Below are 27635 nucleotides of genomic sequence, written 5' to 3'. Positions count from 1 at the left end.
TCACATCACCAAATAACATACAAAACAGACACCCCTGACCCCACCCCTGTTCTGCAAGCTCATGCCACCCTCAGCCCAAGCCTAGACTTTACACTATAAGCAATCCTCAGCCATCTCTGAAAACTCTTCCTCCACTTTTTATCTTTACCCATCACTCACTCCACCCCAGGAGTGGGAAATGGGGATAGGGTGAAGCTGTTTACTTTGTACCTTGCATGATGGTTTAGAAAAGAGGAGAAATTGTTTTATTGATAATTATAAAAATTTAATATGAAAAATGTTCCTGAATCAATATGGCCACACGAAAGCAGCTCAACCATAACGTTCTTTGGCTGAAACTGGCTGTGCTCAGCAGCCATGTCATGATGTCACTTCCTCTCCAGTATAGCCCTCGTTTGACCAGTGGTTGGCCAGCTTGAAAAACAAGTGAGGGTCTACTGTCAGTCTGGGATTCAGCCCTGCTCTGGTCATCTGGGAGTGGGTGCGCCATGAGGCCAGGAGCCCAGCAGGCTGCCAGGGCCCTCTTCAGGTTCATGGGCAGGGCCAGCAGGTGCTCAGCAGGCGCCGTGCTCGGTCACAGCCCTCCCTGCTCCTCTGTCTGGCTAGCCACAGAGAATGGCCTGTGGAGACTGAAAACTGGTTAAAAACCCCATTCTGGCCAAAATGTCTGGGTTGATTAATTTATTCTATAATTTAAAGAATTCCAGTATTAATGAAAGAGAAGAGGAATCCTGACTGCGAGCTAAAACTGGAATAGAAAAGGCCCATTCTTCAGGCAATATTAATGGAAGCTTTGTATATAAATAACTTTATATACTGGTGAATAAACGGCACTTAAAACTAAAATATCTTTTAGTGATTCACTGGGTTCTAAAGATTGGCCTTGCCTTCTCTGGTCAGTGATCTTATTTCTTTGTGGTTCCACTATTCTAGACAGAAAACAGTTAATCCAATATGACTTAGTATCTCACAAAAGACTCTGCTGAAACATTTTCTGCCAAATGTTCATCTTCTAACAGCTGCTTTTTTATTTCAGTGAGAGGTACTTGAAATAAAATCATTGTTCTCTGTGAAAATTGCATGCTAAATAATATAAAGCTACCAGATTATTAAATAGCACAGGCATTTGATAATATTAGCACCAACCACAGGTTCCACTTCTGCTGATGCACAAAATTTTGAGTAATTAGTCATTGCACAATATTGTATTTATATCCTTTTTTTGCTTGAGCTGTTAGGCCACAAAATCAGCAGGCAGTTGCTGTTATAAGAGGGTTCTCTGGGTTATTTATAATGTTTCTGCTTCCTTATAGTTCCTGCTTTACTCTTGGGTCTTGGGCCAGGTCTACACTCTGAAAGCAAAGGAAGGAACTGAGCAATTGTTCTGTGAATCTAAGTGTGCTAAAAGCTGGTGTGGGTGATTCACACTACACTGTGTATGTCTTGGCTGGAATACCTGGTATTTTTGTCTACACAATCCAGATTCATCACATACTGGCTCATTTGTCACTTCGTCAGGAGGAGAGTGTGTAGTTACCTGAAGGCCGCGTTTCTATCAGGTGTAAGCTAGTGTGTAAGGCACAGGTGGTGGGGCGAGATATCTGAACCAGCATTATGTTGCAAAAGAGTTTCCTTCAAATGTGATTTACTTTAAATGAAAGATAAATTTCTGCTCCAAATGCTCTCTGTTGCATAGATCAGTCATTCTCCAAAATGGGGGTGGCAGGCAGCCAGGCACACCCAATGGAAGGGCACATAGGAATCACCTGAGCATTTCATTTTTTTTTTTTGTAAATTACACAGGCGTCTTCCTGTGCCATCTGAAGAGAATCACTCATGATATTAACTGTTTCTAATGAGAGTAGGTCTTAGCCCTTGGTGAGTCAGGGCTCAAAAAAATGTTGAGAACCATAGAGACTGGCAGAATGCTATATTTGTTTTGACCATGAAATAAGCATCTGACTTAGTCCTCTCCACCCCCCCCCTTTTTTTTTTTTTTAAAGAAAATGAACTACCATTATGTCCTTTGAATTCTTAAGAGTTCTTAAACCCACTTCTCAATATCCCTGTTGCCACCTCCCCGGCCCAGGCTGCCATAATCTCTCACTAGATCCACGCAACAGTCTTTGGATGGTTCTCCCAACTTCTAGTATTATAATTACCAATGTATTCTTCACACAGTGCCATGTTAATCTTTTTATAAAGCAAAAATTGGAGCGAATCCATCCCCTGCTTAAACTCTTCAATGGCTCCCCATTGCCCTAAAGAGAAAGTGTGAATTCCCACTTGTGGCAAATGAAGCTGTTCACAACCTATCCCTCTTATGGTTGCACCTCATCCTTTTTCACTCTTTCTTGTACTCTAAGCTCTTTCCAAACAGAGCTACTTAAAAAGGCACAAACATGACATGTTCTCTTGGCCCTGGGTCGTTTCATGAGCTGCTGCCTCTGCCTGGGTTACCCTTCACCAAGCTGACTTATCCTTCAGCTCACCTCCTTCCCTTGCCCTCTCAAAGCAAGCTCCCTGGGCTCCTCAGGCCAGGTGGGCCCGTCACCTCAGGTGCATCCCTATCACGGCACTTATTCTGACTGTGTGGGCTACATACTCTTCTAGACTTAAGCTCTTTGTGCCCAGGGACTGTCTTATTACACCAGTGACGCCCTATTACACCAGCGCACACCTGCTGTGTGGCATGCAGAAAATTCAAATAAAGTGTGCTGAATAAATGAGTACACAGTGGGGTGCTCCTCACCCCATTTTGCCATAATTTCCCACGGGGGTCTTTTCCATTTCTTAAAGGACTGTTTTCACTTCTAGAGGTCACTTTTGTTTCATCAACCCTGGAATTCCCAGGATGCTCCAAGAATAAGGTGACAGGCAGCCTGAGGATCCTGACTGTGAAGAAACCCTATTTAAGCTTCTCTTTCCAGCAGTTTTCAAACACATGAAGAATAGAAAAGATATACCTTATAGGGGTTCCAGAAGGAGAGAATTGAGAAAACAGGGGAGAAGCAAAATAAAAAACAGAATGGTTGAGAATTTTTCAGAAGTGATGAAAAACATAAATGCTGAGATTCAGGAAGAACAAAGAATTGTGAGCAGTATAAATAAGAATAAATTCTGATCTGGACTCATTGTAGCAAAACTGCAGAATGGAAAAGATCAAGAGAAATTCTTACAAAATAATACTGTCCTTCTGTTCAAGTGTGTTTCAAAGAGCCATGTTGTGATATAGGCTGAATCTTCATAGCACTAAGCATCTTAAGCAAAGAGGTCACATTGCGTTTATAATGTTTTATTTCTTTAAAACTACCTGAAGCAAAAATAGCAAACTGTTAAGAATTAACAAAGCTGGGTGGTAGGTCCATGGGTGTTCATATTATTTTCTATACTTTTCAGTATAACTGAAATATTTCATAATTTATAAAGAAGGAAGGAGAGGGAGGGAGGAAAGGGAGAAAGAAGGAAGGAGAGAAGGAAGGAAGGAAGGGAGGATAGAAGGAAAGAGGGAAAGAAGGTAGGAAATCTGATTGGCCTTGGGACTACTAAGGGTTGTAAGTTATTTGGTGCAAATTACATTCACTTACAACTTAATCTACACAATTAGATTCCCATATGCTAAAACTAAAAGTTACAGAGAAGACTATATAACTATGAACATTCTTTTCCCAATTTTGGTTTGTTTTGACGAAGGAAGGCAAAGGATATAAAACTTTCAGTTTTTAGAGAATCTTTCAGGGGAGACGTAATTCACCTAACCTCTGGACTCTCTCTATCCCCAAATCACGTAGCTTTTTCAGGGGTTGTGCTATAGTGTAGAGCACTCCCATGGCTTTTAAAGGAATGGAAGTAGGAGGAGGAAAGTGAGAGTGAGTAGTTGCCCCTTTAGACTCTGTCTTACTGTAGTACATTTTACTCACACAAACATGCACACATAAACACATGGAATTCATGCCACTAACAGGTCATTCACACAGAGCACACGTCATCAACCTTGAGAACATACAAAGTATACACACAACTAACCTACAACATACACATACTTTCATACAAAGGACAGACAGATGTTCAGCAAGCTATGAACCACACACCTGTTTTTTCATTTCTTTGTCCACCTCTGTCAGAAGCAATGGGCACTGAGGGCAATGGGCACAGTTTCAACTCACTGGGCTCTACAGTTTGGCTCCAAATGGTTTTTTCACCTCCTCATAATTTCAGGTCTACTCAAGAAGAATTACCACACAAGGGAAACCACTTAGAAGACCTACACTATAGTCCTGGCAGGTCTGCCCTCGAGAACGCTACTGCAGCAGCTTAGGAAAATGGGCAAGGAGCAGGCTACTGGCTCACTGCCTTGTTATCACACTGATATCCAGGACACTCAAGGAGCAGGGAGAAGTGGGGCTTAGGTGGAGGAAGCTGAGAACTCCTAATCGTAGATGGGTGAACAAGCTCCCACAACATCACACCATCCCTTCTTACTGGGAGGGAACTATGTCCTTTCCCTCCAATCACGTGCCGTTCAGGCCCACAGAACACTCTACATCTAGATTTAGATTTTGCTCTCCTGACTTTGGTAAGGTTTTAACAGTCGTTTCTTCCTGTACATCCTACCTCCACCTCCAGGCCCCTCTTCTCCACTTCTATTGCTCTTTTTTTAGTCTCTGGCCATATTTGAGTTCTGAAGCAAGGCCAGGGATCCCAGGTCCCCTTGGGAGCCCCTAAGATGTCTGGCACTGGGCACATGTACATGCATGTCCAGTTCTGGCTGTGAGACACTACTTTAGGAAAATGGAAAAAACAGCCTCACATTTGGCCCTGGTTCAATTCCTCAAAGTGAAGATGACATTTCTGGTAAGCAGTTACAATTAGATTTTTAGAGCCAGGGTTTTCAACTGATCACATGCAGGATTAAGAAAGATAATTTAAAATATTTAATTCTGCCTGATTAGCTAGTGAATGAGGTGACCTGCTGATGTGGAAGTAATGTAATAGAGCTAATACGGCCCCCTGGGCATGACAGATGTCTTGTGCCTTGTCAATCAGTCTCTTTAGCAATTACCTGTCCTCTGTCCTTTCAATATAGTCAGTGAACTTTTTGTCATCTTCATCTTTTCTGGCAGCCAGAGTCAGCAGAGTTTGCAGATATCATAACCATTTATTGATATCATTCCTAAGGTTAAGATGGCTATTTCAGAGCTTCATTTGGGTTTTCTTTCAGAGATGCCATTTACCCTCTATAACTTAATTTTTTTGGCCTGGCCTTTCTATAACTGCAGATAAAACAATCTAAGGACATGTTTTAACATGGGTAATTATTTTGTTTTCAAATCATTAAAAAAGAACATTTAATCTGAAATTTACTCTCTCCTTTGGCATGCTCAATGTAGAATTTAAGGAATGTAAGGGATTCTGTAGATCCTCCAGGCCCCTGAGAACACTGGGGCTCAGTGAAGCTAAGTGACTCTTACACTACTTTCCCAGAAGGAACTAGAACGCTTTTGCTATTTCAGGAGGTCCTGTTATCATATGCCAAGCATTGTATTAAGCATTGGGGTGCTCCAAAAGAACTCTCTGGGCTTGAGGATGGGTAGGAGTTTGCTAGGCAGGGAACGAGGAGTGTTTTTCCTTTCCTTAAACTAGAGAGCTAGTTTGGGAATGTTAAAAAAGAGGAATTACATTTTCCCTAGCTCCTTTAGTTAGCAGTTCAGGCCTCTATCTAAAGAAGGTTAATGAAAAGATGATTTGATTATGGTCTCTAAGAGTGGTGCACCTCTCTTCTAGGTTTGCTCATTCAATGACAAGAATGAATAGCAGTGATCTGTACCCAAACCTTTGATATCTGGACTGGCATGATCCTGTCACACCGCTATCCGTGCAGTCCAGCTCCTTGCCCAGTATAGGAAGATGCTGGAGTTGAATAGCAGTGGGACCTAGGCTTCTCTCCAGTGATGTACAAAGCCAAGGTCAAACCCACTCTGCATAATACTGAATGATGCAAGCTCCTGGTATGTGCTACCTAGTACCCCCAAATGATCCAGGTAAAGTGAACAATCAGACACAAAAGGACCTACTAATGAGCGCTAAGTCTGTTCTGAGTGCTTACAGGTGCCAGGCACTGTTCGTAGGGCTATATATGTGTTATTGCATTTAAGTGAGGCTGCACTGTACTGCACAAAGCAGGCAGTGCATTTGCAAGATCTGGCAGCTTCTGAAGATCTAGAGAAATGGAGCAATTACAGAAGACTGTATCATGACAAGTGACAAGGAAAGTCAGTGCTGGAATGCCAAATAGGAGAGATTAAAGGCTAGGCAGACTGCCACCAAATCAAGAGGCAGAGTGGTGGGGTAGGAGTACATGGATGTTAGAGTCAGGCAGACAGACAGATCTAGAATTAATTCCTGGCTCCGCCAATTTACCAGCTGTATGGCTCTGGGCAGGTTGTTTACCTTTGGGAGCATAGTTCCCTCCTCTCTAAAATGGGCATTAACCCTGTTTTGCAGGGTTGTTCTGATCATATGAGATAATGCAATAAAGAGTCCAGCACAATGCCTAGCACAGAGTAGTGCCTGCTTTTCATTATTAGCCAAAGAATCCTCATGTTCCCAAGAATCTGTAAGAATCAAAGAATTTCAGAGGTCGAAGATGCCTCAGAGATCCCCCACTCCAGACACTTCATGATTGGATGAACAACCTGAGCCCTAAATACGATGAGTCATTTGCCCAAAGCTGTCTGCTAGTTAATAACTAAACAGGATTAGAACTCAGGACATCATCTGTCCTTAGCCAATGGGACTGATGATTACAGTTGAAGGATACGCAAAACTCTCGAGATATTTCACCAGAAAGCTCATTTAAGCTGATCCTGTTAGTTCACTCCAGATTATTTTCTCCCCACAGAACAGCTGATTTTTCAGCATTGGCTTTAGCTCACTTCTGAAGCACCTTCATTTGCTTTCTTGTTTGTGTTAGTCTGCTCGGGCCACCATGACAAAATACCACAGACTGAGTGGCTTAACTAACAGAAATTTATTCCTCTCAGTTCTGGAGGCTAGAAGTCCAAGATCAAGGTGCTGACAACATAGGTTTCCTTCAGAGCCCTCTTCTCCTGGCAGGCCACCATCTTGCTGCATGCTCACATGACCTCTTCTTTGAGTGCACATGGAGACGGAGCAAGATTTTTGGTGCCTCTTCTTATAAGGACACTAATCCTATGGTTTCAGGGCTCCACCCTTACGACTTCATTTAATCTTAATTACCTCCTTATAGGCCGTATATCCAATTACAGTCACTTTGGGGGTTAGGGCTTCAACATATGAAGGATGTGTCCAAAGGATTGTGTTACATGTTTCTCCATCCCTCATTAGCCATTCCATTCAGGCCTGTTTCAAATAGGAGGTAGGTGAACAATGAAGTTTGTGAACTATTAAGTAGCTAAATATGAGACAGCACCTATAGCCTGGCCCCTTTTACAACTCCTCCAGGTGATCCATTAACCAAAGACCAAGAAATGTGGCAAATCCAAAGTCTGGATCATTCATTATATTATTAATTGTGAGAATGAGGGTTGAAGAGTTAACTGAGATATATAAGCAGATTCATTCAGAAAGAAAACTTGAACGTGGGTAAAGTTTCTTTGAAGATCTGCCGTGCATCTGAGTAACAAACAGAAACAGTGCAGCTTTGACATTTATTCTGATACTTCCAAAGGAAACTGTATAAAGTAACATATTTTGAGGGAAATTGCTTCTTTGGAAAGATTAAGAAAAAAACTGGCAAAAATGTGTAGTAAAATATCCAGAAATATCCAGGAAGCTCAAGTGCCCTGGACCTGAAAGTAATGTAGATCTATTTCTTTGGCATCAGGAGTCTATCCATTCAGAAGTCATCTTAAGCCAAAGGGCTGCTCAGCCTACTTATATGGAGATCTTGGGATGCTTGAGAGGTTCTTTATGAGACCAAGAGTGAACTGTGGCCAATTACTTGCTCCTTTGTGAGAATGATGCCCAGCACGCCCTTTGAGAAATGATATCACCTATCTTACTTGCTAGATGTGGCTCTAAATAGTTTTTTGCTATGTCCCAAAGTCATATTTACTCCAAATTTCAAAGTAATTCATGAAAAATATAGGCTTATGGAATAACTCAAACAATTCAGAAGAATAAAGAGTATAACATAGAAGTCCTCTTTCATAATGCCTCCTCCCAACTCCCTCCCCTTCCCATGAGTAATGATCAAAACAGTTTGGTGGAGTTTTTTTTCCAGATTTTAAAATATGCTTTTACTTACAGACAGCTACAGTTATTTTTAAGTAAATGGCACCATACTACTATAATTTGACTTTTCCTTACTGATGATTACGTAGATTGATCAATTTTTGGTTATTACAAACAAAGCAGAAATAAACATTCTCATACAAATATTTGTATGTAGGAGCATTTCTGTAGGACAGACTCTTAGAAGGAGATTTACTGGGTCAAAGGGAAAGCATATTTAAAAAAATTGGTTGTCAGATTACCCTCTGAAAATATTGTGTGAATTTACATTCCCACTAGGATTGTATGAGAGGATGTTTTCTCCAATTTATTTGGACTTTGACATTATCAATCTTTATTTTTTGCTGACCTTATAGGCAATAAAGGGCACCTCACTGTTATTTTGATTTGCATATTCTTGATTTCTTGTGAGGTTGAACAATGTCTCATTTCTTTACTTTTTTTATTTCTTCTTCAGTGAATTGCCTATTTACATTATTCTAGAGAAATGTTTGATTCTTTTTGAGTTGTAGAGGCTTCCCATAATTATACATATGAATCTCTGCTGTTGCAAATATTCAAATTCTCTGTTAATAGATATTCAAAAGTGCATGAATGTGCATGGAAAAAAATCTGGAAGGATTTACACTAAAAGGATAACAGTGGTTACATCTAAGTGGTAGGATCATGGGTATCTGATTTTCTTCTTTATACCTTTCTATTTTTCTCTGCTTGATAAGCATGTATTCATTTCATGAGTAGAAAGAAAAAAACCAATGGAGTGATTAGTGGGGTAAAGGTGATGAAGCCTCTCAAGGCAATTCTAAAAGAGGTTTTCCCAAGGTTCTTTGAGTAGTGACAGTCTCAATAGAGTCTTAATTTTCCTAATTCTCTTAATTAATTCTCTTAATTCTCCTAAGGTCAAATTTGAAGGAAACCAGTCACTTCCTGGATAATAAATTGATATGGCAGTTAAAGTTAGCATTATTATTTTACATTTAGCTCTTCAGCACCCAAGATTCTGTCACATTTTATGTACAGTATCTTACTCTCCCAACCCTTTTTCAGGTATTGGCAGTTAACAGTGAGGGGCACTCAAACATCTTGGCTGTAACAGAAGTCTCTGGACAAAAATGTTCAAAGGCTCTATTCAAGGACAAAAGGGCTTGGGAACTACAAAGACCCTTCAGAAACCCTACTAATAATTAACAAATGCAAAGAATGTATGTGTTTATCAGAAAGATGGAGGTGGCAGGAAGAAAGAGTGGTTTGCTGGGGTAGCACAGTCTAAGGAGGGTCACAAAGACTAACATGGCAGTGCCCATGTAAGAACTGGTGAGCATTTGGTCTTCTCAGCAAGACTATGGATAAGCAGGAAATAGCACCTTAGTTTTGTCTGAGTTGAGAAACACCTCTTAAGAGCACCTAAATTCATTGGTTCTAATTACATCTGGCAATATTAGTTTGGTTTTCCACTGGCAAGGGGGTGGGAAGGGTGTTAGGTTGCGGGGGAAGGTCACACCAGGATGGGAATAATGGCCCTTCAGATGGTGGGTTTTCAAAGACTGAACTGTCATTCTGGATGGTACCTCAGAATTGGACTAATGGGAACCTATCCTTAAGAGCAGCCTGGATTGCTGAAGGCCAGACTCCAGGATGAGGGGAACACACCATGGAGAGGTTACCTTAGAAAGCTGTGGATAACCCCCAGCCCCAGCAATCGCCCTACCCTCATGAGTACTTTCATGCAAACTTTAACAGAAACTATCTCCACTTCCTGCTGATGCAATCTCCAGTTTAGAGCTGATTCTCAAGGCCTGAGTTGTCCCTTAGGGGCATCTATGCAGCTGGGCTGATGCTGCCAAGTGCCTCACCAGCAACTGTGAATACCACAGGGCTCAAAGATAATGGATAGAAAGAAACGGGCATAAAGAATAGGTAAGGGGATCCCCCATGCCCCTGGCTTTGGATTACTCTCAGCTTATTTATATACTCCAAATTATGATGACTTATTATAAAGTGAGTGATTCTTGAGAAGACAGGTTTAGCCTATGGGCCGAATTCCTGAAATTAGAGTGTCAATGTAGATTGTTAAATCATAGAAACTATTTACATGTAGAAAAGCAATGTATATATTAAGAATTTCACAGAGCTTATAGGCCAAGAAAAATTAATGTTACAATATATTATATCAAACTAGCACAATAATCCTAAAATATCACCATGCTTAAAGGTATATAAATTATGGAGTGATTACTCAGCGCAATCGTGAACACAAGAAGGCAAGGCCCTAACCCTCAGGTTGGAAGGACTGGAGTGAGGACATCAGCACTGTGTCATTTTGAGGCTGAGATTCAGATAACATATAGAGATGGGAAAAGAGACACATCTGTCATGTCTTCCAAACTGAGCTGAGGGACATCTGCAGCTACTGCCACCATCTCACTCTAGTACAATGGGAAAAATGGATGTAAAAATAGAAGTGATATATCCAACTATTAACACTGAGGCAAAACGGAATATAGCAGTCTGCAGAAGCATTGACGTAGAATGGGAAATGGCTCCCTCCAGGGCTGGCTGTCTGTCTCAAGTGGACAATGTGCCAACTAACTAAAGATGTTTCCACCATCCATGCCATCCCCGATTTATTTATTTTCCCCCCAGCTTTATTGAGGTATGACTGCCAAATAAAAATTGTGTATATTTAGGTTGCACAACATGATTTTTTTTAAAGGTGTACATCGTAAGAGATTAGAAGGAAGACAAAAGCGAGAAGGTTACAAATCAACTGAGAGTAAGTCATACCCTCCTGACAGAAAAGTGAAGGAGCCTATTTGTACAGAAGAAAATGCCTCCCCGGGAGTTCCTCACCTCACCATGTAAATGATCTCCTCTTCACTAGACTTATGAAGAGGCTGAACAGTTGTGTGCAGAACAGGAAAGAATTTTCATAGAGAGAGTGCTGGATAAGGGACAAAGATAGCATAAAAAAAGCTGAGGGAGATTCCACACCCAGAAGATAACTACCCTTGTTTCCTGTGTCACCTCTGCTCCAGAGGACACTGAGAGCCCATTCAGTAGATTCAGTAGAGCAATTAAGTGGAAGATTCTTTATCACAAGAGTATCCAAACCTTAGTGAAGTGCCTAGATGGATCTTTTTGTTATTGTTGTTTGACCTTTGTTTTCTAAATTGAGATATAATTCAAATTCCCTAAAATTCACTCTGTAAAGGGGACAATTCAGTGGTTTTTAGTATATCCACAAGGTTGTGCAACCATCACCACTATCTAGTTCCAGGACATTTTCATCACCCCAAAGAGGAACCCTGTACCCATGAGCAGTCACTCCCTGTTCTCCCTTCTCCCCAGCCGCTGGCAACTGTCAATCTACTCCCTGTTTCCATGGATTTACCTATTCTGGATATTTCATGTACATGGAAGCATACAGTATATGACCTTTTATGTCTGGCTTCTTTCACTTAGTATCATCTATCAGTATTCCTTTTTATGGCTGAATAATATTCTATCATATGTATATACCACAATTTGTTTATCTATTCATCTGTTAATGAAAATTTGGGTTGTCTCCAGTTTGGGGCTATTATGAATAATGCTGCTATGAACATTTGTGTATAAGTTTTTGTGCGGACATATGCTTTCATTTCTCTTGGGTATACACCTACAAGTAGAATTACTGGGTTATATGGTGACTCTAAATTTAACTTTTTGAAGCACTTTGAGAATGCTTTGCAAAGTGGCTACACCGTTTTACATTCCTACCAGCATTGTTTGAGAGTTCCAATTTCTCCACATCCTAGCCAACACTTGTTAGCTGTTTTTGATTACAGCGATCCTAGTGAGTGTGAAATAGTATCTCACTGAGTTTTGTCATTTAAAAAAAATCAAAGCCATCCATATCCATAGTTTAAAAAGACAAGGCTTAAAGTGTAAATGCCCCACTTCTCTCCACAACCATTTCCATGAGGCAAATACTTTAAATTCTTTTAGCAGTTTCTTCTGGTATTTATCTTCTATTTCTGATAATATGCTTATACTGCTACTTTTTTTTTAAAGATTTTATTTTTTTCCTTTTTCTCCCCAAAGCTCCCCAGTACATAGTTGTATATTCTTCGTTGTGGGTCCTTCTAGTTGTGGCATGTGGGACGCTGCCTCAGTGTCGTTTGATGAGCAGTGCCATGTCTGTGCCCAGGATTCGAACCAACGAAACACTGGGCCGCCTGCAGCGGAGCGCGTGAACTTAACCACTCGGCCACGGGGCCAGCCCCAATATACTGCTACTTTTTAAAAATCAGTTTTAGATATTATCTCTTGACTTCCAACTATGGAAGATGAGCATTTAGTTCTCTTCTGTCATGTGCGCACAGATATATACTCACTTTATCCTTCCATCTTCACAATATGATTATAATCTCCATTTTTGGTTAAATCAATAATTGGCACTTACATTGTTATGACTATGCAGTCATAGCCACGTGACATACAAAGATACATTTACGTAATCATACTTTTTCCCCTTAGATTCCAGATGACCTAGAGAAAAATATTTGCTTCATTTTTTTTCATTTCCTCAGTTTTCTACATATTAATTACTACTTCAGCCTCAAATTCTGCAAGAAAACTAAAAATCTCTGGGGGTAGTCAAACACACTGGACATTCCACTATTTCCCTCCTTTTCCTTTTTTTTTTGTTTCTGGGAGACATTCCTTCCAGAGCCCTCCATTCTCCTACTCTCATCTGGACTGACTGGTTATGGGCTGGCTGCAGAGCTGTTGTCCTAGAGCTTTCCCTCATCCCCCTGACTTCTCTCCATGTTGCACTGCCTGTTTCCTGGATCCCATATCTTCCTCTGTCTTAGTTTTATCCCTCAGTTTACAACAGCATATCTTCTAGTAGCTTCTTTATTCCTCTACTCCTCCATTACTGCCTTCTTCTTTTGTGTTAAGTAGATATTTTCTAGTGTACCATTTTAATTCCCTTGTTCCTTTTAGTTTCTTTTTTTTTTTGAGTTCTTGTCTGAGTAACTGCACTGGTGATTCCAATCAACACCTAAATTTAAAACAATCTAGTTTAGATTAATACCAACTTAATTTCAGTAGCACACACAGTTGTTTATGGATGCTTTCATGCCACATGGCAGAGCTGAGTAGTTGTGACAGAGCATGTATGCATATGGCCCATGAAGCCTAAAACTTTACTATCTGGCCCTTTACAGAAAAAACTTGCCAATCCTGATCCAGTGCCATGAACTTCCTGATCCGATTCTCTATCTTCTGCCTCCAAGCACTAAGTGATCTGTTCCTCCTCTGAACGTTCACTGCGTTCTACCTTTTCTGAAATGTAAAAATTAACTACGAGTGCTAAGAAACCAAATGAAAGGGCAGAAACTAGTATCAATAACATGTGAAAACCTTCTTTGTGAACACTGCTGTATTTAAGAGGCTCACGGTTATAATCCATTATGATCTATGAAATATGATCCTTCAACATGAAATTACTCTGAGGATTATTACTACTGATTTGAATTCGAACATTTCCAAGGCAAGTTTCTTCATCATTTAGTCCCATGCCCAAGCTGTTCATTTCCACACGAATGTTCTGTGGTGGGCATGGGTTGTTTTTGTCTGACCAGCATCCACTTCCCATCTTACGATAAGAGTTCTTTGATTTTAATTTGACACCAGAGATGGGGACATGACGTGGGACAGAGTGTGGGCAGGAAGCTGCCAGGGACCCTGCCTCAGCTCAAAGTCCACTACAAGGCAAGCAGGGCTGACAGGGAAAGAACGAGTGAGTGAGTCCCGAGGACACAGTTTAGCCTCTGCATTCTGCCCTACCTATGTACACCAAATAAATCCTCTTTTCTGGGTAAGCCCGTTTGAGTTGTGCTTCTGATGCTTATGAGCAAAAGGAGTCGTGACTGACACAGATACTGAAGGCAGAGGCTGAGCCACTTCTGGGTAGCCCCATAGTCCAACATCTTCACAAGGACCCTTCATTTCATTTTTAGCAAGAGAAGAACAAACTCTTCTGCTTTAGTTCAGGACCTGGAATAGTTTTAGTCTAATGCAGGAACAATTTCAGAACTAATAAGGAACCTCTCAAATTCAGGTTACTGTCCTTGACAAATAGAAAAAAACGAGTGGTTTCAGAAATGTCTCAATATGAAGAGAATAACAACACAAGTACAATTTATCAAATGCCTGATAAAGCACAATTTGAAAGGCAATCAGGATATAATTTCATGTTATAAAACCATTCCCAGCACTTATCTATTTTTTAAAGCATATTCGTTTCCAAAACTTCATCAAATCCCCTTAGGCTTCTTTTTTTGATAAGTGACCTATATTCTAAAGTCTTTTCTAAACCTAAAAACCAGAACGTAATTTTATAAATAATTATATATCAACTTCTTATAAATAAAAACCCTAAAATTTTTATTCTTCCTCAACTATAGTTTTGTGTCCCTGATGTTTTCTCACTTTTATAGTTAGCTCTACTGAATTCTAGGCCTTAAACAAATAATTTTTGTTTTCTCTGCTTTAGAGGAACTCTGAGCCTTTTTTCTAACTTGCTTCCTTTTCATCCCTGCCCTGTGGCCGTGACTTGTCCACTTAATCCACTTGTCCTTAGCAGCACTTTGCACAAGAAGTGTCTGTGGAGTCCACAGGCCTAGTTTTGAACTCCTAGCTCTGTTACTTACTAGCATTATGATCTTGAGCAAGTTTCTTTCTTTTTTTTTAAAGATTGGCACCTGAGCTAACATCTGTTGCCATTCTTTTCCTCCTCCTCCTCCTCTCCCCCTCCTCCTTAAAATATATTATTTACTGAATGAATGAATAGGTAATATAGGTATAATTTTACTGCTATTCCGATTTTAAGGATGAGGAAACTGAGGCTCACTGAGGTTAAGTGACTTGTATAAAGTTCCACAGTGTGTTAGAGGTGGATTAAGATACAATTTTCCTGCCTGGTTCTTCTTCTCTTCTACTATATCAACTGCTAGGGCCTTTATTACATGATCCAAAAACTCAGTATCTTAGTTACTAAATGATGATTTTCACGGCCAAAAATGATTCTGAAATTTTAAAACCTACCGTGGTATCCACAGCCTTGACTTTCTCTGTGGGAATGTGCTTTGGGACAGGTTGTGTCTGTGACAGCATCACACATCCGTCAGCACCCAAAGTGATGATTACGACCTGGCAGCCCCTTTCCACAAGCACCAGTGCAGCCTTCCCAGCATCCGCAGGGCTGCCGACTGTGAGGCCAGTTAGAATCTCAGCCTGGAACAAACAAAAGGGAAAGGAAACAGTGGTGAGAAAAGTAACGTGGTCCACTTCCAGATTAGATTTGTTTTTCTAGAAAATCTCTCCCTTCATTGTGTAACAACCAATACAACGGGGAACTTTGATGGATACTGGCTCAGGGAAATAAATTAAAAAAACAATAACAACAACTACAACAAAAACTAGCTATAAAAGACATTCTTGGGACAACTGGGGAAATGTGAATATGGCCTGGATATTTGATGACAGAATAGAATTATTGATAATTTTCTTAGGTGTGAAATGGTATTCCGGCTCCTCTTAGGAGATGCAAGTTGAAGTATTTAGGGGTGAGGTGTCATCTTATCTGCAACTTACTCTCAAATGATTCAACAAAAACAAATACACACGGGAGAGGGGAAGCAATATAGCAAAATGTTAACAACTGTTTAGGTAGAGAGTATGTGAGTATTCATTGTATGGCTCTTTCAGCTTTTTTGTGTGTATGTATGGTAATTTTCTTAATAGACACTTAGGGGGAACAAAGAGAATTCTTCAAAAGAAAGAAAGGAAGTGGAGGAAAGCACAAAGGAAGGGGCCACTGCCAATGGTTTTGACATAAATCATACCTGTAAATTTCACACCTAATGACCTAATTCTTCTAGGCCTCTCTTGGGCCGTAATGCCTTTCTCACATTGCTAGTTATAGCTTTCTATGTGCACACCATCCATTTCTTTTGTTTGCTTGTTTTTGCTAGAGAAGATGGAAGCAGAGTAGGAGAGGCACTGATATGGAGCAGAAGCAGCAACGTGCTGACCTTCAGGAGCCCTCCACCACTTACTAACTCTGATCTTTCCGAAGTCCTGGACAACTTGTGAAATGAAGGGCTTGCACAAGATCAGTAGGTCTCCTGGAATATAAAAAGGTCTCTGGCAGAAGTAGGGCTGAAGGGCTGCAGCCCTGCTTCCTCATCCCCTGGGTACCCCTCCAGCATCTCTGGGGAACCTCTATGGTTCTGAAATAGGTGGTTGAAAAGTCACTGGACTAGATGAATTACCTAATACTTTTGACTCAAGAAGTGTATAACCAAATTCTGTCTTTTATGTATTATGGTTTAACCATATACTCTCTCTTACCAAGAATGGGGCTATCCTTTCCTGTGCTTGCCCTGAATGTGCCCAGATTAACCCTTTTTGCTGCCTTTTATAAATCACCCCACAGTGTCTGCTCATTCTGGACTTCAGTTTAATGAACTTGACCACGTATCCTCCCTTATCATCTTTTTCACAAACCCTTTCAGTCTGAGTTGGTTGTGCTTTGAGGCCACTTTCTTTTTTTTTTCCCTAAGTTTTTCATTGATCTTCATTACTGGGATCACATGTCTGTTGAGTTGATGGTCTACTTTCAGAAACACTGACTTCTTGTGGTTTCTAAAAACCTTTTAAAAACTATTCTTTAATGAAATATCTTGAACATAAAAAATAATGCAACAAAGCCTCATGTTCTTACCATCTACCTTTAACAAATCTTAACATTTTACTTTATTTGCTTAAGATATTTTCCTTTAAAGAAGGTAAATGATATCTTCCATATCTAGTATTTAGCAATGTGCTTTTTTCCTTTAAGGCTATTTAATTTGTGTTGACATATGTAGCTCTATTTCTTTTTTTTTAACTGCACAGTATTCCATATAGCAAATATATTACAGTTTAAACAAAATCTATTGTCCTTTACATGGACACTTTGGCTTTTCCATTTTCCCCTTTTACAAACAATGAAGTATTGGATATTCTTATCATTTATATGCAATCAGTCTTTTTTCCCTGGCTGTTTAAAAATATTTTTGTCTCTACCTTTGACTTTATGCTGTTCTGCTAAATGTAGAGAGTTACATCTGTTTACCTCACACGGTATTTTTAATACACTGCTGATCTGAGGACTCATGCCTTTTTTCAGTTCTAGAAATCACCTTGCAGTTTTCCCTCTACTATTGCTTCTCTTCAGTTCCCTCCATTCTTTTCTTCTTTGACTCTGATTAGATGTTTGTTGCAGCCTCTCAAGATATCTCTCATTTCTCTAAATTCCTCTTTCATATTTCAAAATAGTTTTCTTTCTGTGTTACTTTCTAGGTGAATTGAGTTTTCCACTTCTAGGTGAATTGATCAAGATTCTCTTTCAATTCACTAATTCTTCATTCTAGCCTAAAGTTTATCTCTCTAATGAGTGATTTAAAAAAAATTTCAATGGCGATTTTTCATTTTAAAGACTTCTAACTGATTGGTTTTCATCTTCACATGTTGTTGCTTTGATTCTATTTATTTTTTCTTAAAGATTGGCACCTGAGCTAACATCTGTTGCTAATCTTTTCTTTTCTTTTCTTTTTCTCCCCAAAGCCCCCCAGTATATAGTTGTATGCTCTAGTTGTAGGTCTTTCTGGTTGTGCTATGTGGGATGCTCCGTCAGCATGGCCTGATGAGTGGTGCCATGTCCGTACCCAGGATCCGAACAGGTGGAACCCTGGGCCACTGAAGCAGAGCACACAAACTTAACTATCGGCCTTGGGGCCTGCCCCCTCAATTCTGTTTTTCTTTCACAATTTCTTCTCCTTTTTTCATGAATGAGAGACTTAATCATAGTTATTTTACAGTCTTTTTTGCATTGTTTTATTATTTGAATTTCATCTCTGGCAAATTGATCTCTTCATTTGCAAGCTCACTTTGCTCACTTGGAGAGTCTTCACACTTCAGCTCCCACCAGGCTTATCCCTGTCTTTCCATTGGTTTTATAGTTGTATCTATCAGCCCCTGAGGGTCTCTAAACCAGAGCCAGGTGTTATATTGGCAATACGGAGTTCCTGCTCTGGTGTTACTGGTGATACTGCCTATCCAGCCACTAAGTCAGCAGTCGGTTTGGTTTCCTTCCTGATCAGAGGCAGTATCTCTGTCCTCCTATCTCCTCAGGTTGGGAGCCTTATCTATCTTGTAGTCTCGGGCAGCAGGCCTAGCAGCTTCCTCTACCTTTTTCCGTTAGCATGGGAGCCTTTGCCCTGCACCTCTGGTCTCTTGCAGTGGGCACTGCTCCAGGCTCCCATGAATGGCACACTTTTAGTGCCCATTACCTATAAGAGGCAAACTTCCTACCATCTATGCCTGCTTCTGGGAATGGAGTATAGCACACCCAGGGCTGAATGCTCTGAGATTCTGTGCCATTTCTCATCTGTGGAGTTTTTATTTGTTTTTGAGCTTGTGAGTATCTTTTCATTGTCTCTTTTATATTTATATATCAATGGTTTGTGCGTGGAGCTGAGGAGTATTTTAAAGCATGAATTTACATTATTATTGTGATTAGAAGTCATCCATAAGAATGTTAAACTCATAACAGTTTTCTTTTTTCCACTAAGTTTTTGAGATCAATTTTCTTAAAGACCAGAGTTTGTTCATTTGTTATTTCATTCATTCATTCAATAAGCATTTACTAGGGGCCAACTATGTGCCAGGTACAGTATAATGATGGTAATTTCCAAAGATAACTGTTTTAATATATTTCACATTGTATATGCTCTCTTCACATTGTGACAATGACAATCTTCTATTGAGAGTTGGAATACCAGGGTGGACTTTCCTACCTCAGTCAATACAATGGGCTGGAAGAGATGCTGTGTAACTTCCCAAGCTGTCATAAAAGCCAACATGTCTTCTGCCTGATTCTCTCTCTCAGTACTGGATCTTGGAACCCAGCTTCCATGTTGCGAGGAAGCCCAGGCCACAAAGAGAGGCCATGTATAAGTGTTCTGGCCAACAGCCAGTATCAACTAGCAAGTATGTAAGTGAACGAGGCTTCAGAGGATTCCCGTTCTCAGCCTTTGAGTCTTCCAGACCCCAGACAGTGTGGAGGAGAGACAAGCCACGCTGTGCCCTGTCTCAACTCCTGATGCAAAGAAGCAGGGAGGAACAATAAATAATTATTGTTGATGTAAGTCACTACATTTGGAGGTAATTTATTATGTAGCAGTGGATAACTCTACACATAGGGATAGCCATGGAGATACAATAGTGAAAACGACAGCTGTCTCTGCCCTCACAGGTTAAGTAATTTAACGGAGAAGACAGAAGTATTGAACAAGTAATTTGAGCTGTGATGAGTGTTTTAAGAATAAATACAGTGCTCTGTAAGTATCTAGCAGGGGAATCTAAGCCAGTTTGGCAGTTGAGGGTAATCTAACCTCTTATTGTGAAATGGTCACTATCTCCCACAATTCCTTTTTCCTAGCACAATGCCTGGCCATGGTGGTTGCTCAAAAATATTGCATAACCTATTGTGGTTTGTTAAAATTAGTTTCCTTGTGGCAGTCTTCTTTCTTGTTTATTTTATGTTCTAAGAGATGAAATTAACAAAAAGGCAGGTTGGGAAACCCTAGGAACATTCATTCAGTCTTTGAATCAAATGGAAAATTTCTATTATAGTTCATTAATCACTAACTTTCTCTCTCTGCATGATGCATTGTATAATAGGTCCTCTCTTCCAACGTTGGGAGAGAGCTCTGGTCTAAAACTTGTCCATAATAGAGAGAAATACTGAAAAATTTTTAAAGTGCTTTACAATGACTGGTCCAATATGAATACATTGGTATATATTTTATGCAGATCTACGCATTACATCCCTCGGATAGACTAAGAGTGGGCTTCCCACTTCCCTTGGAGGGGCCTCCAAGGTCTTTCCCACGGCATCAATGGAGAACCTATGTCTGCCCACCAATGCAGTCACAGGGTCTTCACAATAGAATGTAGCGAATGCTGCAGGGGTTGTAAAGTAATTAGGGTTGCTAGATAAAACACAGGATACCCAGTTAAATTTGAATTTCAGATAAACAACAATTTTATAGTGTAAGTACATTTAGTATACTATTTGTTGTTTATCTGAAATTCAAATTTAACTGGGCAATCTGGATTTTTATTTGCTAAATCTGGCAACTTTCATACTAAGTAGTCCATAGAATATGGAGTAATTAAAAAAGAAAACAACACAGCAGTTGTGTGAGGGTAGGGAGGGGACTAAAATTAGCTGAGGTTTGATAAGTGTCACATTCTGGGGATGACTCAGGGAATCCTTTCTTTTCTCTAGAACTCACTAATTTCCTTTTCCTCACACCCTAGTCAACTGAAAAATCTGTTTTTACTGGGCTCAAGAATTGACATGCAATCAAATTGATGTGGTTAGTCTTGCCTCTTTGCTTTATCCACCTGCATGAGAGTCTTTGGTTTCCCATGAAATGAGCAAAACCTTCCATCCTTACCTCAGTCTCATTGCAGCAGAACACATCTGAGAGCGTGTAGAACCGGGGGTCCAGGTCTGCAATGGCAGGTGCTGGATTGAACAATGTTTTCACTACAAAGGAACGGAAAAGGGGTTCAGCGGTTATCATTGTTAACATGGTACATTTACAAACATTCAGTAAGGAAAATCCCCAAGTGCAACCATTTTTCCCATTAGATTAAAAATAACCTAGAAAAGTCTGAAATCTCAATCTCCATAATAGCTTAGTACCAACTCCTTCTTATTTCCATCTGCCCTACTTTTCACTTTAAAACATTTCAGCTTCAAGGGCAAGCATCAATATTTACATCCAAGGTGATTACAAAGTTATGGCAAGGGGCAACGAGAACATTAAAGAATATTGTAAATGTTGTGGCATAAAAAGACATGTATGAATGTCAACATTCAAGCTGGTGAACATTTTTGTGAGTTACTTTAAGTGCTTAGTTGCAAGGCTAGTTCATAAATCCATTTTCCAGGAAAGAAAAAAGAGATAATAGGAAAGAAACAATGAAGAGCTTAAAATTTTCCTGGTAAGAACAGTAAGTAGGAAGTTCATGTACATCTGCATATTTTGAACACCCACATGTATGTCTTCCAAATGTATCACAATTACTCATGCAAACATACACACACAAAAGCTCATTGGCTTCTGTGAGCAATCTGGGAACATAAAGGAAAAATTGAGAAAGGGGGAGACATTCAATCAGAGGCTGAGAGCTAGCTCAGACTAGGAGACTACAAGAGGAAGATGGATGGGGATGGCAGAAACAAGGAAAATGAGAATGTCACAGCCATTACAGTGTCAAAGAAGTACATTTTTCAGAGGAGGAAAGTGAGCCTCAGAGAGGTGAGGTCATGGTCTAGGGTCATGCACTGGGACACAGTTCAGCTGGGTCCCTACCTGGGGTCCTCTAGCTTCAAGTTCAGTGTTTGGTCATCTCTAAAACAGTTGCCTCTCTAGGCCAGGACTCCGTCCATAGCAACACAAGCCCGGAATCCCAATTCACATTTTAAAACAGCCTTTGGTGTGGAACTTTGTAGATATTTTTTTGAAAATCTTGAGAAATTACATTCACATGAAGATTTTATCCACCAGAGTACCCAGATAGATTGGTTGGTCTTCTTTTCCTCTACCCAGGTCCACTGACTTATGTGTTTGGTAACCCCAATTTACTATAGACCCATAGAGTTAAATCCTCTAGCTGCAGTTCTCAGAGACTCAGAACAGTGGTTCACAAACTTGGCTGCACATCAGCATCACGAGGAGAGCTTATTAAAATGCATGATTTCTGGGCTCCACCTCAAACCCACTGAATCAGAGTCTCTGAGGGGTAAGATCAGGGAATATGCACATTGACAAGTTCTCCAAGTGGCTCCCCCATGGCTAGCTTGGCACTGATCCATTTCACATTCTTGGGGAGATGTTATCAACACTTGGCTAACAGAAGCTGTCCACTACTTCCGCCTGCTGAGGCCAGCTAGTGTACTCCTGTACTTTGCTTGGTCTTTTTCGGCATTTTGTTTCGGTCAGTGGATCTTGTCCAGTGGTTTATAGACTAACTATTCCCACATTTTCATTATTTTAGAATCCAGAATGTCCACCCACAGAAATTCTATGGTATATTTTTGGCTGCTCATATTTTTGCACAGGGTTATTGTGCAGCTTAAATTAGAAAACAGACGTAAAAGCCCTGTGTAAACTGTAAAGTGTTGCACAAATGTAACGGATTATTATTGTCATTATATTGTCCTTTACACATAGCCCAACACCCCCGCCTGTCCACCCATTTCTTCTGTACTCTTTTGGAGTTTGTAGCCTGGCAACAATCTCACTGGTTTTGCCACTTCTGCAAGGCCTTATAGATGCCAATTATGCATAAAGGCCCTCACTACACAGCAATCTAACATATCCATTTACTTTTTAGGTTTTCAGAATGAATATATTGTTCCCTATTTTCCTCAAGCATTAAATTGAAACACTATTGCCCACCTAAAAAGATCTCAAATCTGCACTTAGCAGCATTTGATCACAGGTTAGAGCAAGCTACCAGTATGGAACAACACAGTAGAGCCATTCTTCTTATGAAAGTTCTATTTTATCTCAAGAGATCCCTGATCCAGTAACTCCTTTTCTAAACCTATCCCACAGAAATACACAGGCATGCAAAGATGAGGTACAATTAAGTTCATTCAGCTCTGTTTGTAACAGAAAAAACAAAAAGAAACCTAGGCATCTATCAGAGAGGATTGGTTAAAAAAAATTACGACATATACGTTCCATGGAATACTCTACTGTTGTTAAAAAGAATGAAGTAGATCTCTGTTTTGTCACAGAAAGTTTTCTATATTTATTTATAAGTGAAAAAAGTCAGTTTTGTAATAAAATTTATAGTATGACCCCCCTCTTTTTTAACAAAACAAACAAAACATAACTATATGTATGCTTACATTTATACACTTACATAGAAGAGAAAAAATTCTGAGAGGTTACTCACTAAACTAATAAGTGATTAGTTACAAAAGGCTGATGGGAATAAATTTGACCACATATTAACTTCTGTATACTATGCAAAAACATCATTCTTAAAACATCTATATCTTACAGCAAAAAACAAGTGTACTGTGAATGAAATGATATAATGTCTGGGTTTTGCTTCAGAATAGTCCAAGGCTACAGTGGGGGGGGGGGAGTAATGAGATGAGGTACACATGAAACAAGATTGGCCATGTGTTGACAACTGTTGAAGCTAAATGATAGTATATATGGGTTTACCATATTATTTTTTGTAGACCACATATATATTTGAAATTTTCCACAATAAAAACAAATTTTAAAGAAACAATTACATTGAATTTTAAGCAACAATTGCTGGAATGAGGACTTCAATTTAATTTGACCATAAATATTGTATAAAAATCAATCAAATCTTATTTGCTGAGGGTATTTTACTAAGGGAAAGCATTCTTACCAATACTAACAGGATACATAGGGTTAGAGTCTGACTAGCAACTGAATTTAGGGGAAAAGTGAAAACGCCATAAAGAAAGGACTCTCTTCGGCTCCACGCTACCATAAATAAGCATAAATACTTACCGTGATGAAAGAAACGTGAAGAATTAGTAGATGGAGTTAATCAAAGAAGAATGCAAATTTGTAATAGACATGATGGAAAAAAAATGATGTCATCCTGGAACCATGTAAAACTAGAGAGCACAGGATGTACCATGGAATAACTTGGAGCTGCAGAGGTGACTGACAGCACCCAACTGTAATTATTATTCATTACAACGTAAGATGGACTAAACTCCTGGTTGTCTTAACAGCATGTCAATGGCTGGCACAACAATGTCAGTGAGGAACTAGTGAGGCAGTTGTATAGGTGCAAAGACAGGAAAATGATGGGGAAGCTCTTAATGATGTCACATGTGGAGGGCAGGGGCTGGAGAGTTAAAAAGGCCCTAATAACCAACAAAGAGAAACAAGGAAGAAAATCACCTTAAGTTAAAGAAACTGTGGGAAGGCTGGAGTACCCAAAACACTGGCTTGGCAGTCTCTCACTCTGGGGGTTCTTTTCTGTGACCTGAGCAGCAAAAACACTCAAAGCTTGGGCTATGTGCTAGACAGTGTTATTGTGAAAGTCAAGGTGGCTAGCCAAGAAGTTTTGTTTGCCAAATGGAAAAGGACTAAAGTGGCACTCAAAGATACTTTGTACCCTACCTAGAATTTAATCTTGGCGATCTTACAATCTCAATTATTTATAATTGTTCCTGTAATGTTCCATTTGCTTTGAAATAGATATAAAGACCAGAACCAACATGCATAATTTCATCACAAGCAGCTGCAGCACCAGCTCTGCCGTGGGCCTACCTCACAGCATCATGACCTAGAGGAGCAGGGCTGCAGAGGGCTACAGATTCATTTTTGCTGTGGCAGGTGCTGTCTGTTTAAAACCAATGCTTTCATTTTGGGAAAGACAGAGATTTCTGAGACAGTATATTCAAACAGACAGGGGTCTTTTTCCTCTGTATTTTAACAATTGATATATAATCTAGTTATACAGTGCGTTTAATTCAAACTTCACTCCTTGAAAGTATGTAGGACAGAGAAGGGAGTTGTGATAACAAACCCACAGATGATGATGATGACGATGATGATTTTACCATCTTTCTTGTAGATGGAATAATGCTGAATAGCATATATGCAGCCTCCTGGGAAAATGGACAGGACACTCAGCACTCAACAGAACTTTAAGCTTTGCCTGCTCTGCTCTGTGATCAGTCTATTCACACATCGTGACATTAAAGAACTGTGAGAGCTCTCAGCCCAATTCTCTTGTTTCTATAGCAGAAGAAACTGAGGCCCAGAGCAAGAACTGATTTACTTGCATGAGGTCCCCCAATTGCTAGGTCATTGACTCTGAATTTAAAGCCATACTTCATGACTCCCAATCCAGCCCTCTTTTCATTGTACCACTCTTCTCTCATGTGAGAATGAAGATATATTAAATTCATTAAATTCACTCACTAACACACACACTCATGGTATAGAATCTAAGCTGCCTAACTACCAAATCTAACTGGTAACTATCAAATAGGGAACGGCTGAGTTCTGGACAGAGGAGAGTGTCTGCATGTGTGCTTGTGTGTGTGTGTTTTATGGGGGTGAGTAGGGGACATGTTGCTGAAAACGCTCTAGGGTCTCGTCTCTGTGACTTGAGCAGCAAAAACACTCAAAGCTTAGGCTACATGTTGGACAATTCTTGGACTTTACTTTTCTAGAGATACTCTTCGTAAAGGCTCAGTTCCTTGAAATCACTGAGATGTGGCAGTGTGGTCTAGGATACAGACCTTGGGTCTTGGAGTCTGAAATCCTGGTTTCTACACTGACCTTGGTTGAGCTAATTACTTAACCTCTCTGACTCTGTCTTCTCCTTCAATCTAGGAGAATAATGCCTGCCATATCTTTGTCATAAGGTTTTCCTGAGCATCAAATATAAATGAAAGTGCTTTATAAGCTGTAAAGTGCATATAAATACAAGGTATCACCACTTCTAAAATTACTATTTAAGAAAGCTCATGAAGAATTAATAGTTAGACATGTTGGTTCTTAGTAAAAATTTGAGGTAGGCTAGGTGGTCTTTGGCCCACCCTCACCTACTCCCGACCATTTCTGATGCCCAGGGTCCCTCAGCTACTCAACTGGAAGAGCTACCAGGCAAGTGATGGAGGAAGCATTTTTGGACTCCACCCAAATGACAGCCCCAGGTCAGGGTGCCTGCCCATGCGGGTAACTCTAGCCTCACCTGTGAAAGGTTAGATCCTCAACTGTGGTGGCTGTACCTTTCTCTCCTCCACAAGCTGGGTAGGTAACAGGTCATTAGACTAGGACAGAAGAAACAGTGATCTCTGAGAAGCAAGGGATAATAGGAAAAAAAGAGAAGTTATGTGAGAATATGCTTTGACCTATATAAAGAAAGACAGGAGCATGAATGAAGTGGCATGTTGTATTCATATCACCTGATTAAGATGAGTGCAGTGCAGAGAATGCTTATCACAAGCATTAGACTTTATCTGTGACACTCTGAGAAAATGTAACCAAATGGTTTTTGGCTTAGAATTCTTTCTGACAGCTTCGAGACCATTAAAAATACATTAAATGTCAGTGAGAATTTGCCACAGCATGTTGTTTTGCCAAGAGGAAAATTTGTTAAATCAGGAAATACATTTTAAAATTCTCTACAAAATCACTTCAGTAACTTATTTTCCATTTATTGCTATGTAGAACACTATATGCTTTGGGAGAAATCACTTATACACACACATGCGCGCACACACACACACATACATTTACTGTTCTTTTTCTTCTTTTTTGTTTTTTAGTTTTGTATCTGGTTGAGAGTTTTATCTGGAAAAGTCAATGTGGTTCTCTCTCTGTTTTCTTCTTAATATAAATCACAGAACTATGGCCACGATATCAAGAAGAAGCCATTGTCTTAGAGTGCTACTTTTTACTTTTTTTGACCAAATGGTGCTGAGATCAGTATATTATCCTAATTTTAAAAAAAGAAGTGAAAGGGAGAAGAAAATTGGGATTTACTGAGGCTTAATACACCATGCTTGGCATCATATTTTATTTTATTTCATTCTTAGAACAATTCTGTAGGGGAGTATTTCTATATGCATTTAACAGACAAGGCTCAGAAAAATTAGATAATTCTGCTAAGACCACAAAGCTTAAAAGGAATAGAAATGAGATTTTAACTCAGAAGATGCTTTCCCCAATAGTCAATGGTGAAAAAGAAGCAAATAAAAAGAAAGTATCTGGAGTTTTTAAAAGTTTGTTATTTGCTGGGGGTTAGAGAAGGGGAGTGGGTAGGAGAAGAGATGAATCAAGATTAGACATGGGTTGATAATTGTTGAAGCTGGGTAATGGGTTTCATTATACAATTCTATCTGCTTTTGTATATTTGAAGATTTCCAAAATCAAAGGTTAAACAAAACAAAAGAGCTGCTTAAAGGATGTTGACAACATAGAAAATATTACATATAAATAATCTTTTGTTGTTTATAGAAAAGATAAAATTTTACAAAAAGGAGAAAGAACTAATCTTCAATTCTTACACGTGTTTATCAAAATGTACCTGGGCAGTGATTGTACATGACATGCAGCTTAACCTCTGCTTCTCAGAATGGAAATCATTCCACTACTTAGAGTGTATCTTGGACAACGGGCTGCTTCAAAGAATCTAGTTACTACACGTAGTATTTCTGCTAA

The 27635-nt window shown here is 39.7% G+C and overlaps 1 protein-coding gene across 3 annotated transcripts in view; it reads right to left on the bottom strand.

The window, feature by feature from the left end:
* Nucleotides 1-27635, bottom strand: part of RBKS (ribokinase) — an 89125-nt gene that overhangs the window by 21431 nt on the left and 40059 nt on the right. For all 3 annotated transcript variants that reach the window (XM_046660586.1, XM_046660584.1, XM_046660587.1), the window contains 2 exons: nucleotides 20838-20929; nucleotides 15373-15561 (listed from right to left, as the gene is read on the bottom strand). In XM_046660586.1, coding sequence (XP_046516542.1) covers nucleotides 15373-15561; nucleotides 20838-20929 — 281 coding nt within the window. The remainder of the gene's footprint in view (nucleotides 1-15372; nucleotides 15562-20837; nucleotides 20930-27635) is intronic.

The sequence above is a fragment of the Equus quagga genome, chromosome 5, assembly GCF_021613505.1.
Source record: "Equus quagga isolate Etosha38 chromosome 5, UCLA_HA_Equagga_1.0, whole genome shotgun sequence".
Taxonomy (NCBI): Eukaryota; Metazoa; Chordata; class Mammalia; order Perissodactyla; family Equidae; genus Equus; species Equus quagga.
This window is presented reverse-complemented; position numbering and strand designations above follow the sequence as displayed.